Here is a 14257-nt window from a genome sequence, read left to right on the forward strand (position 1 = left end):
CAAAATTGATGAAGGACCTCAATGTGAGAAAAGAATCCATCAAAATCCTTGAGGAGAACACAGGCAGCAACCTCTTCGACCTCAGCCGCAGCAACATCTTCCTAGGAACATCGCCAAAGGCAAGGGAAGCAAGGGCAAAAATTAACTATTGGGATTTTATCAACATCAAAAGCTTTTGCACAGCAAAAGAAACAGTTAACAAAACCAAAAGACAACTGACAGAAAGGGAGAAGATATTTGCAAATGACATATCAGATAAAGGGCTAGTGTCCAAAATCTATAAAGAACTTAGCAAACTCAACACCCAAAGAACAAATAATCCAATCAAGAAATGGGCAGAGGACATGAACAGACATTTCTGCAAAGAAGACATCCAGATGGCCAACAGACACATGAAAAAGTGCTCCACATCACTCGGCATCAGGGAAATACAAATCAAAACCACAATGAGCTATCACCTCACACCAGTCAGAATGGCTAAAATTAACAAGTCAGGAAATGACAGATGCTGGCGAGGATGCGGAGAAAAAGGGAACCCTCCTACACTGTTGGTGGGAATGCAAGCTGGTGCAACCACTCTGGAAAACAGCATGGAGGTTCCTCAAAATGTTGAAAATAGAACTACCCTATGACCCAGCAATTGCACTGCTGGGTATTTACCATAAAGATACAAACGTAGTGATCCGGAGGGGCATGTGCACCCGAATGTTTATAGCAGCAATGTCTACAATAGCCAAACTATGGAAAGAACCTAGATGTCCATCAACAGACGAGTGGATAAAGAAGATGTGGTATATATACACAATGGAATACTATGCAGCCATCAAAAGAAATGAAATCTTGCCATTTGCGACGACGTGGATGGAACTAGAGGGTATCATGCTTAGCGAAATAAGTCAATCGGAGAAAGACAACTATCATATGATCTCCCTGATATGAGGGAAAGGAGATGCAACATGGGGGGGTTAAGGGGGTAGGAGAAGAGTAAATGAAACAAGATGGGATTGGGAGGGAGACAAACCATAAGTGACTCTTAATCTCACAAAACAAACTGAGGGTTGATGGGGGGAGGGGGGTTGGGAGAAGGAGGGCGGTGTTATGGACATTGGGGAGGGTATGTGCTATGGTGAGTGCTGTGAAGTGTGTAAACCTGGCGATTCGCAGACCTGTACCCCTGGGGATAAAAATATATTATATGTTTATAAAAAATAAAATTAATGGGGGGAGGGGAGTTGGGAGAGGGGGGGTGGGGTTATGGATATTGGGGAGGGTATGTGCTATGGTGAGTGCTGTGAAGTGTGTAAACCTGGCGATTCACAGACCTGTACCCCTGGGGATAAAAATATATGTTTATAAAAAATAAAAAATAAAAAAATAAAAATAAAAAAATAAAATTAAAAAAATAAATAAATAAAATAAAAAGAAAAAAAATCTCCCAACAAACAAGAGCCAAGGGCCAGACGGCTTCCCAGGGGAATTCTACCACACCTTTAAAAAAGACTTAATTCCTATTCTCCTGAAACCGTTCCAAAAAATAGAAATGGAAGGAAAACTTCCAAACTCATTTTATGAGGCCAGCATTACCTTGATCCCAAAACCAGACAAGGATCCCATCAAAAAAGAGAACTACAGACCAATATCCTTGATGAATACAGATGCGAAAAGTCTCACCAAAATACTAGCCAATAGGATCCAACAGTACATTAAAAGAATTATTCACCACTGCCAAGTGGGATTTTATCCAGGGCTGCAAGGTTGGTTCGACATCCGCAAATCAATCAATGTGATACAATACATTAAAAAAAGAAAGAACAAGAACCATATGATACTCTCAATAGATGCTGAAAAAGCATTTGACAAAGTATAGCATCCTTTCCTGATCAAAACTCTTCAAAGTGTAGGGATAGAGGGAACATACCTCAATATCATCAAAGCCATCTACGGAAAACCCACCGCAAATATCATTCTCAATGGAGAAAAACTGAGAGCTTTTCCACTAAGGTCAGGAACACGGCAGGGATGCCCATTATCACCACTGCTATTCAACATAGTACTAGAAGTCCTAGCCTCAGCAATCAGACAACAAAAAGAAATTAAAGGCATCCAAATTGGCAAAGAAGAAGTCAAACTCTCACTCTTTGCAAATGATATGATACTATATGTGGAAAACCCAAAAGACTCCACTCCCAGTCTGCTAGAACTTGTTCAGGAATTCAGTAAAGTGTCAGGATATAAAATCAATGCACAGAAATCAGTTGCATTTCTATACACCAACACCAAGACAGAGGAAAGAGAAATTAAGGAGTCAATCCCATTTACAATTGCACCCAAAACCATAAGATACCTGGGAATAAACCTAACCAAAGAGGCAAAGAATCTATACTCAGAAAACTATAAAGTACTCATGAAAGAAATTGAGGAAGACACAAAGAAATGGAAAAATGTTCCATGCTCATGGATTGGAAGAACAAATAGTGTAAAAATGTCTATGCTACCTAAAGCAATCTACACATTTAATGCAATCCCTATCAAAATCCCATCCGTTTTTTTTTCAAAGAAATGGAACAAATAATCCTAAAATGTATATGGAACCAGAAAAGACCTCAAATAGCCAGAGGAATGTTGAAAAAGAAAGCCAAAGTTGGTGGCATCACAATTCCAGACTTCAAGCTCTATTACAAAGCTGTCATCATCAAGACAGTGTGGTACTGGCAAAAAAACAGACACATAGATCAATGGAACAGAATGGAGAGCCCAGAAATACACCCTCAACTCTATGGTTAACTAATCTTCGACAAAGCAGGAAAGAATGTCCGATGGAAAAAAGACAGTCTCTTCAACAAATGGTGTTGGGAAAATTGGACAGCCACATACAGAAAAATGAAACTGGAGCATTTCCTCACACCACACATGAAAACAGACTCAAAATGGATGAAGGACCTCAGTGTGAGAAAGGAATCCATCAAAATCTTTGAGGAGAACTAAGGCAGAAACCTCTTCGACCTCAGCCGCAGCAACTTCTTCCTAGGAACATCGCCAAAAGCAAGGGAAGCAAGGGCAGCAAGGGGAAAAATGAACTTTTGGGACTTCATCATGATCAAAAGCTTTTGCACAGCAAAGGAAACCGTTAACAAACAAAAGACAAATGACAGAATGGGAGAAGATATTTGCAAACGACATATCAGAAAAAGGACTAGTATCCAAAATCTATAAAGAACTTATCAAACTCACAACCCAAAGAACAAATAATCCAATCAAGAAATGGGCAGAGGAAAAGGATGTGGAGAAAGGGGAACCCTCCTACACTGTTGGTGGGAATGCAAGTTGGTGCAGCCACTTTGGAGAACAGTGTGGAGATTCCTCAAGAAATTAAAAATAGAACTTCCCTATGACCCTGCCATTGCACTACTAGGTATTTACCCCAAAGATACAGATGTAGTGAAAAGAAGGGCCATCTGTACCCCAATGTTTATAGCAGCAATGGCCACGGTCGCCAAACTGTGGAAAGAACCAAGATGCCCTTCAACGGACAAATGGATAAGGAAGAGGTGGTCCATATACACTATGGAGTATGATGCCTCCATCAGAAAGGATGAATACCCAACTTTTGTAGCAACATGGACAGGACTGGAAGAGATTATGCTGAGTGAAATAATTCAAGCAGAGAGAGTCAATTATCATATGGTTTCACTTATTTGTGGAGCATAACAAATAGCATGGAGGACAAGGGGAGATGGAGAGGAGAAGGGACTTGAGGGAAATTGGGAGGGGAGGTGAACCATGAGAGACTATGGACTCTGAAAAACAATCTGAAGGTTTTGAAGGGGCGGGGGGTGGGTGGTTGGGGGATCCAGGTTGTGAGTATTGGAGAGGGCACGGATTGCATGGAGCACTGGGTGTGGTGCAAAAATAATGAATCCTGTTACACTGAAAAAATAAAAAATTTAAAAAAAGATTTTTTGACACCCTCCCTTTCACTATATATATATATATATATATATGGCAGACACATACATATATATGTATATATCAGACATTAAAAGAATAGCCCATGTGCATTATATTAGCCCAGGTTCTCAGAGCTAAAACTTTAGTCTATGTAATTTGCATATGCAGGGCACACAGATGCATGTGATCTCAAAATTCTTTCCCACGAGAATAAAAAAGCATTTTTATTGTGAAACACTTAGAATTAAACAGAGTTCAATTCCTTCAAAAAAAAAAAAAAAGAAAGAAAGAAATGGGCAGAGGACATGAACAGACATTTCTGCAAAGAAGACATCCAGATGGCCAACAGACACATGAAAAAGTGCTCCACATCACTTGGCATCAGGGAAATACAATACAAAACCACAATGAGAGACCACCTTACACCAGTCAGAATGGCTAAAATTAATAAGTCAGGAAATGACAGATGCTGGCGAGGATGGGGAGAAAGGGGAATCTTCCTACACTGTTGGTGGAACGCAAGCTGGTGCAACCACTCTGAAAAACAGTATGGAGCTTCCTCAAAAAGTTGAAAATAGAGCTACCCTATGACCCAGAAATTTCACTACTGGGTATTTACCATAAAGATACAAACGTAGTGATCCGAAGGGGCACGTGCACCTGAATGTTTATATCAGCAATGTCTACAATAGCCAAATTATGGAAAGAACCTAGATGTCCACCAACAGATGAATGGATAAAGAAGATGTGGTATATATATAGAATGGAATACTATGCAGCCATCAAAAGAAATGATATTTTGCCATTTGCAACGACGTGGATGGAACTAAAGGGTATTATGCTTAGTGAAATAAGTCAATCAGAGGAAGGCAAATATCATCTGATCTCCCTGATGTGAAGAAGTGGAGAGGCAACATGTGGGGTTTGGGGAGTAGGAAAAGAATAAATGAAACAAGATGGGATCGGGAGGGAGACAAACCATAAAACACTTAAGCTCAAAAAACAAACTGAGGGTTGCCAGGGGGAGGGCGGTAGGGAGAGGAAGGTGGACATTGGGGTGGGTATGTGCTACGGTGAGTGCTGCGAAGTGTGTAAACCTGGCGATTCATAGACTTGTACCCCTGGGGCTAATAATACATTATATGTTAATTTAAAAAAATAAAAAAATTTAAAAAGTTCCTTCTCTCTCGTTCGCTGATGCTACTTTCTCTTTTTATCTACTATGAGGGCTTCCTATGCATATTTTTCATTTTATTCATTGGATCCTGCAGCTCTAGGTTTTCTGATTGGTTATTTTTATGTTTTCTGTGTCTATTAAAATTCTCACTTTGTTCATGTATTGTTTTTTATTTCATTGAATTGTTTTTCTGTGTTTTTCTGTATCTCATTTAGTTTCTTCAGAACAACTATTTTGAGTACTTTATTAGCTGGATTGCAAAATTCTGTGAGTTTGAGTTGGTTACTGCAGGATTATTTTTTATATTTTAGTGATGACATAATTCCTTGAATTTCATGTTCAGCGGAATTTTGTGTTTCTGCTTTTGCATTTCAAATAGCAGACACCTCAGATCCTGGTTAGCTATCTTTGGGTAGGAGATATTTTTTATTGGTTTTACTACAGCTGGTATTTTATTCTGCTTTGTTTGAATATGCCTACTCCAGAATTCTTGCTATGGCTGAATTCTAAAGTTTGTGTGCACTAGTTCTTAAACTCACCAGGCTGGGTCCTGGAAAGCTCTGTTTTCTCAGAAGGTGGTGCTACAGCTCAGGTTTGTGGTTTATCCCTTGAACAGAAGCTGTGGTCTGATTTTTCTTAGTGTATGCACTGTTTACTGGAGCTCACTGTTGCCCCTGACTTGAGACAATACACGTTGAGCTGTCATGGAGGGGTTAGATTTAGCACTCAGGGGGTTGGGGGTGACTGCAGGCCGGGGGGGGGGAGCTACTGCATCTCTTTAATGCCCTTTGATATTCTTATTTGCCTTATTCATGATATCTACACCCTTTCCCCACCTTCCCAGTAATGAAGGTCCCACTTCAGTACTCAGGATTGCTGGAGAGAAATAGGTTTCTGGGTTTCTCCATTATGTTCCACACAGCTGTGGTAGCCAAGCACTCATTCACTACTTTCTCTTTGCCCCATGGACTAGGTTGCCACTGGTTAGTTCATTCCTGCACTGTATAACTTTGGGGGGAAGGGTGGTACTGCCAATGGTCTTCTTACCTCCTCCAATGTATGCAAACTCATATTACTTTTTTTGTTCCTGTGGTGAGTTGCACTTTCTCCTCAGGAAAGCTGGACTTGTACAAATCTCACTTTTCCAAGGTTGTCCACACAAAGTAGCACTCTGGGTTTTCCCTGACTATGGCTAGGAGGTGTTGGGGCTGCTTTGCTAGCTTCTATTAGCTCCACAACACATATTGAGATCCACTGCCTGTTACCTACTGCACAGGCAAGCAAAATTCCTCCTTGCCCCTGGGCATGTGGTGCTGGAGCTCACAGGTTCCACAGATGTCTTTTGTTCTTGGCTAGGTGCTAATTTTTAGATTTTAAATGAGGGACAAAAGAGGGTTTCTAATTTGAGATGGTGACATAGGAGTCTCCTGAACTTCCTTTCTCCCATGGACACACCAAATCTACAACTCCACACAGATCAATATGCTGTGAGAGAAATTTATAAACCAGGCAAGTGACTCCTACACATTGTGCAAACAAGAAAAATTCTACATTGAAACAAATGGGAAGAGGTGGAGAAAAAATAACCCCACCTCTGGTACAGTCACATAGATTGGGACGGAACTCACACCTTCCAGCTTCTCCCTGAGTTGTGAAGGGTTTGGATCCAATATCTAGCACCTTAACTTCTAAGACTTCCTCCTGGGAGATGGGCTCCCAGAAAACCTGTCTCTGAAAGTTGACTGGACTTACGTCCATGAGACCCACAAGATGACAGCAAACAAAGAAACAGTTCTGAACTGGATATCATCTAGAACTTAGTGCAGATGCAACAGTGAGAAATGCTCATCTCTTAGTCTTTTTTTGAAAGGGGCCTATATGCATATTATAAAAGTTATATCATGAAGGTCTAATTTAATACACACCTATGGGTGGACTGCCGCATTCTCTGAAGACTGGGGAGGGGGTAGGCACTAACTCTGTGCTCTCCCTCTGCCCCACTCTAGGTTACTGGTGTCTCCTAGAAAGGAGAATATGCTCATATCTGATGTTCTGGATTTTGTGGGTCCTGCCTTGTGGATACTTCCCTTGATAGTCTGTCTCTCTTGGCTACTGGGACTTGCATTCATGGATCCAACAGGAGTGTGGAAAACAAAGAAACTGGCTGTCCCCCTCGCCCCTAGCTTAGTGCAGAGGGCATAGGTAAAAACACATATTTCCTAGTATTTCCCTGAAGGAGGCCCAACTGCATACTTTAAAAATGCTTCTTGAGTATCTGACTTCCAGTCACCCTGCATGTAGGTGTTGACTGACATCCTCTGCTCTCAAACACTGACAGGTTGTGTCACATTCTGAACAATGGGGAGCCACTAAGAACAAAAAAAGCTGTTTGGACAATCAGAGAGGTTTGAGAAATAACATGAACTAGGGCCCAACTGGACAATAGGTTTCATCTCCTACAGAGACTATTCCTTGAAGACTGAGAGAGGCAGATTCCTGCCTCACATTGAGGTCTTTTTTCCATTTCAAGTTTATCTTTGTGTATGGTTGAGAGAATGGTTGAGTTTCATTCTTCTATACATAGCTGTCCAATTCTCTCAGCACCATTTATTGAAGAGACTGTCTTTTTTCCAATGTATATTTTTTCCTGCTTTGTCGAAGATTAGTTGACCATAGAGTTGAGGGTCCATATCTGGGCTCTCTAGTCTATTCCACTGATCTATGAAAATCCTAGAGCAGAACATAGACAGTAACCTCTTTGACATTGGCCATAGCAACTTCCTTCAAGATATGTCTCCAAAGGCAAAGGAAACAAAGGCGAGTATGAACTTTCAGGTCTTCATCAGATCAAAAGCTTCTGCACAGCAAAGGAAATGGTCAACAAAACAAAGAGGCAGCACACAGAATGGTAGAAGATATTCACAATTGACAATACAAAGGGCTGATATCCAGGATCTATTAAGTACTCCTCAAACTCAACACATAGAAAACAGATACTCATGTTAAAAAATGGGCAGAATACATGAACAGACACTTCTCCAAAGAAGACATACAAATTGCTATCAGGCATGAAAAAATGTTTACTGTGTTATTTCTTATGCTCCACCTATTTGTGGAGCATAAGAAATAACACAGAGGACATGGGGAGATGGAGAGGAGAAGAAAGTTGGGGGAAATTGGAGAGGGAGATGAACCATGAGAGACTATGGACTCTGAAAAACAATCTGAGGGTTTTAAAGGGGCAGGGGGTGGGAGGTTGGGTGAGCCTGGTGGTGGGTATTATGGAGGGCACATATTGCATGGAGCACTGGGTGTGGTGCATAAACAATGAATTCTGGTACACAAAGAAATTAAAAAAATAAAAAAATTTTTTAAAAATGTTCATCATCATTAGCCATCAGGGAGATTCAAATCAAAACCACATTGAAATACCACCTTACACCAGTTAGAATGGCCAAAATTAATAAGACAGTAAGCAACAAGTGTTGGAGGGCATGTGGAGAAAGGGGAACCCTCTTACACTGTTGGTGGGAATGCAAATTGGTGCAGCCACTTTGGAAAACAGTGTGGAGATTCCACAAGAAATTAAAAATAGAGCTTTCCTATGACCCTGCCATTGCACTACTGGGTATTTACCCCAAAGATACAGATGTAGTGAAAAGAAGGGCCATCTGTACCCCAATGTTTATAGCAGCAATGGCCACGGTCGCCAAACTGTGGAAAGAACCAAGATGCCCTTCAACGGACGAATGGATAAGGAAGATGTGGTCCATATACACTATGGAGTATTATGCCTCCATCAGAAAGGGTGAATACCCAACTTTTGTAGCAAAATGGACGGGACTGGAAGAGATTATGCTGAGTGAAATAAGTCAAGTGGAGAGAGTCAATTTATTATATGTTTCACTTATTTGTGGAGCATAACAAATAGCATGGAGGACATGGGGAGATGGAGAGGAGAAAGGAGTTGAGGGAAATTGGAAGGGGAGGTGGACCATGAGAGACTGGACTCTGAAAAACAATCTGAGGGCTTTGAAGGGGAGGGGGGTGGGAGGTTGGGGGAACCAGGTGGTGGGTATTGGAGAGGGCACGGATTTCATGGAGCACTGGGTGTGGTGCAAAAACAATGAATACTGTTACGATGAAAATAAATTTAAAAATTAAAAGAAAAAGTACCAACATCCCTAATCATCAGGGAAATGCAAATCAAAGCACAATGAGGTATCAAATCACACCTGTCAGAATGGCTATCATCAAGAAAGAGATAACAAGTGGTGGTGAGGATGTGGAATAGAAAGGATACTTGTACACTACTGGTGGAAACATAATATGGTTCAGCCAATATTAAAAACAATATGGATGTTCCCCCCAAAATTAGAGAACTACCATGACCCACCAACCCCACTTCTGGTATACATTCAACAGAAACAAAAACAGATTTAAAAAGATAATCTGTACTCCCATGTTTATTGCAGCATAATTCATAATAGACAAGATATGGAAATTAAAGAATGAGAAAGAAGACATGATATTCACACACAATACAGTAGACTATTATTCACCTAGGACAGAGAAATAAATCCTGACATTTGAGACATCATGCTGTACCCTGAGGGCATTGTACTAAGTGAGATAAGCCAGACAAAGAAAGATGAATATGTCTTTTTTTAATGCAATATTTAGCTTTATTACATGAAATGCACAAATATTTTTTGTTCAATTCAATTTTATTTCATTTTTTTAAATTTTATTTTTTATAAACATATATTTTTATCCCCAGGGGTACAGGTCTGTGAATCGCCAGGTTTACACACTTCACAGCACTCACCATAGCACATACCCTCCCCAATATCCATAACCCCACCCCCCCTCCCAACCCCCCCCCATCAACCCTCAGTTTGTTTTGTGAGATTAAGAGTCACTTATGGTTTGTCTCCCTCCCAATCCCATCTTGTTTCATTTACTCTTCTCCTACCCCCTTAACCCCCCCATGTTGCATCTCCTCTCCCTCATATCAGGGAGATCATATGATAGTTGTCTTTCTCCGATTGACTTATTTCGCTAAGCATGATACCCTCTAGTTCCATCCACGTCGTCGCAAATGGCAAGATTTCATTTCTTTTGATGGCTGCATAGTATTCCATTGTGTATATATACCACATCTTCTTTATCCACTCGTCTGTTGATGGACATCTAGGTTCTTTCCATAGTTTGGCTATTGTAGACATTGCTGCTATAAACATTCGGGTGCACGTGCCCCTTCGGATCACTACGTTTGTATCTTTATGGTAAATACCCAGCAGTGCAATTGCTGGGTCATAGGGTAGTTCTATTTTCAACATTTTGAGGAACCTCCATGCTGTTTTCCAGAGTGGTTGCACCAGCTTGCATTCCCACCAACAGTGTAGGAGGGTTCCCCTTTCTCCGCATCCTCGCCAGCATCTGTCATTTCCTGACTTGTTAATTTTAGCCATTCTGACTGGTGTGAGGTGATATCTCATGGTGGTTTTGATTTGTATTTCCCTGATGCCGAGTGATGTGGAGCACTTTTTCATGTGTCTGTTGGCCATCTGGATGTCTTCTTTGCAGAAATGTCTGTTCATGTCCTCTGCCCATTTCTTGATTGGATTATTTGTTCTTTGGGTGTTGAGTTTGCTATGTTCTTTATAGATTTTGGACACTAGCCCTTTATCTGATATGTCATTTGCAAATATCTTCTCCCATTCTGAAAGACGAATATGTCTTTATAAGATCACTAATATGCAGAATCAAAAAGCCAAACTCCTAGTAACAGAGAGTACACTGGTGGTCAGCGGGGCCAGGGACCAAGGGAATTGGAGAGATGTTTTTGGAAAAGATTCAGTCTTGCAACTAAAAGATGAAGAAATCTGGCAATCTAATGCATAGCATAATAACCATAATCAATAAGACTGTGTTCCATTCCTCACAGAGGTGCTTCTCCTACTGAAGCCCTCATGGTTCCTTAGAAAGATGTCTCATACATTCTTACACATATTGAAAGAACAATGCTTCCAAGAACATACCTGTCCCTGCATTGGTGGGGGGATGCACATCCTTTATTCATACTGCACTACTTCTTTGGCATGGGATAAGCCTTCACATTCTCTCCAAGAGGTTCCATGATTCTCCTTCTCTCAATCCTGTCCATCTGTAAACTTGTGAAAAATCTGGCAAGGCTTCTAATACCTCCTCAATTATAGTCCTTAACTAAATGGAAGAATTGGGTGACTTACCAGAGTTGAGACCCTGCCCCCAAAAACACATTAAGAATCTCCAAGGATAATATTTAATTGTAATGATATCTGTTTTGTATCAGTTGGTTCAAGTCTGAGCAATCTGTATATCAGTGGTCAGTGTTGATAGACTTCTTGTTCCATGTTCCAAACAGATAACAAGGGCCAAAAGTATTGTGTTCTACTTTCGACAGAGAAAATTGGCCAGCATTAAAAACCATGCCTATCACACTATTTCCTCTCTGGCTCTTGAGGCACCCTAGAAAATATCAGCATTAGCATAAGTCTAACCAGCTACTCCATAAATTAGATCACCCCATACAAAACCATAGATCTCTATGACATAAAATGTTGAACAAAGACAATAAAGATGTACACCAACTCTCCATATGTGTTCTTAGTCTGCAAAATTCAGTATCCAGTAACTCTATTATTACAATGAACTTGCACACAAGTCTCCTCACACGAAACATGAACAGATGCTTGAAATAACAGAAATGATTTGATAGTATGAAACACTGGCTATGTCAGACTGGGTAAATTTTCCTGACTTAATGAGAGAGAGAGGGCTTGATTCCCAGAAGGTCAGATACAGCTATTGGCTGTGGTATGGATTTCAAATATCATCTTTCATCAGAAATCCCCACTGAACATTAGGAGGAGGAAACAAAGTCACCAGACTCATAATTGATACTGAAGGGATGACATTCTTCATTCCATTCCTCCGTGTGATTCAAATCACCTCCTGCTTCCTTAGATTACAGTTGGTGGAGACAGGGATGTAACCAAATTTATTAGATGATTAGTCTTGAAAGAGGCCTCGGACAAACATTAATTATCTCAGGTTGCTCTTCCCAGGAGACGTGACCAGGACAACTGTATAGATGTGTTTATTTTTTTAATTTTTGTAATATTATGTTAGTCACCATACAGTACACCACTAGTTTTTTATTGTTTTTACTCAAAGGCAAATCACCTCCATTTATTCCCATTATGGTCTGAATACAGAACAAACCGATCACCCTCATGTCTGGATTATGCTGCATCAAATATTTGGGAGAAAAGGTCTCTATACTCCTGGGGGTCTCTGTCAGGTATCACTCCTTTACAGTCAAAGGTCTGAGATTGACCAGGGCTCTATCTCTGAAGCAAAGAGAAGTAACAAGTTTCTAAACGTCAACATTTTACAAATACTTGTGGATTATTTTAAAGATTTTACTTATTTACTTGAGAGAGAGAGAGCACAGCAGGAGGAGGTACAGAGGGAGAGGGAGATGCAGAAACCCCTGATATGGGGCTCAATCCCAGGACTCTAGGACCATAACCTGAACAGAAGGTAGATGCTTAACAGACTGAGACACCCAGGTAACCCACTTGCAGAATATTAATAAATGATGAGGCCACTCCTCATGCAGGGTGAATGTATGTACCTCCAAGACTTAAAGGTATTGTGTTTATGTGGAATCAAGCCAGCTGTCAGTCCATTTGGCATATTATCAGTGTCGAATTAACCTTTGTTTATCCAAAGGCAGTATGAATTTTGTTAGAGTCCATTCATGTGTATGTTACTGGGGGTTAAGGTTTCTGAGAGGACAAATCTGGACAGGGCATCAGCAGGACCATCGCTTCGTTTGTAACCTCTTCAAGGCATCTTTGATTTCCTTGTTTCTCAGACTGTAAATAAAGGGATTCAACATCGGAATAACCACAGTGTAGAATACTGATGCAAATCTGTCAAAACTGGAGGAACTGCCAGAGCTAGAACTCAAATAGACAGAGATACTTGAGGTATAGAAGAGGGAAACTGCGGTCAGATGAGAAGCACAGGTGTTGAAAGCCTTGGACCTGCCTTTAGCTGAAGTGATCTTCATGATGGACATAACAATATAGCCATAGGATATCATGATAATGAGGGCATTTATTATCCCAAAGAACATTGCTAATATAGCAATCAACAGTTGCACAAAGAAAGTGTCAGTGCAAGACAAGGCTAACAGTTGGGGCGTGTCACAAAAGAAGTGCTTAATGACATTAGGCCCACAAAAGTGGAGCTGAAAAATGATACACAACTGGGATATAGAAGCAGAGAGTCCAGCCAAATAGGATCCCAGCACCATCCGAATACAGAGGGTGGGTGACATGATGGATGAATAGAGAAGTGGATTGCAAATGGCACTATATCGGTCATAAGCCATAGCTGTCATGAGACAAGACTCACTCAGTCCCATGGTTGAAAAGACAAAGTACTGAACAGCACAACCCACAAAGGCGATAGTCTGCTGCTCTTGGAAAAAGTTGGAGAGCATCTTGGGAGCTATAGAGGTCACATAGCAGATATCTATGAAGGACAGATTACTGAGGAAGAAGTACATGGGTGTGTGGAGGTGAGAGTCTATCCTTATTAAGATGATGAGGCACAGGTTCCAAGTCAGAGTCAAAATGTAGATCAGCAGGAATACAACAAAGAGCACTGCTAGGATTCTGGGAAAATCAGAGAATCCTAAAAGGATGAAATAGGTGATCTGTGTCATATTTCCTCCCCCAATCATTGGCTTGCTGCTTCTAAAATCAGGAAAGAGAGAAGAGAATGCACTGCTGACTCAGGTGAGATGAAAGTATTACAATTCCCATATGTGCTGTTTTTTCCCTCCACTGAGTGCTGGGAAAGACCAATGTCTCACTGCCCTGACCCAGACCCAGCTTTTCATTTCAAATTGTCAAGAAGTGTGTTTTTAAAGTGCTTCAAAATAATGATGTGTTATATGTTGCCTAATAGAATTGAAATATTTTTTTAAGTTTATAAGAGCTTTTTCTTTTTTTTAAATTTATTTTCAGCATAACAGTATTCATTGTTTTTGTACCACACCCAGTGCTCCAT

At 40.6% G+C, this 14257-nt stretch overlaps 1 protein-coding gene across 1 annotated transcript; it reads right to left on the reverse strand.

Annotated features, from left to right (window-relative positions):
- Positions 1-12989: 12989 nt before the first annotated feature.
- Positions 12990-13928, reverse strand: LOC125079396 (olfactory receptor 5AN1-like). Its single transcript, XM_047692972.1, has one exon. The coding sequence runs from the start codon at positions 13926-13928 to the stop codon at positions 12990-12992; it is 939 nt and encodes a 312-aa protein (XP_047548928.1).
- Between the last annotated feature and the right edge of the window lie 329 nt (positions 13929-14257).

This window comes from Lutra lutra, chromosome 10 (assembly GCF_902655055.1).
Source record: "Lutra lutra chromosome 10, mLutLut1.2, whole genome shotgun sequence".
In the NCBI taxonomy this organism is placed as follows: Eukaryota; Metazoa; Chordata; class Mammalia; order Carnivora; family Mustelidae; genus Lutra; species Lutra lutra.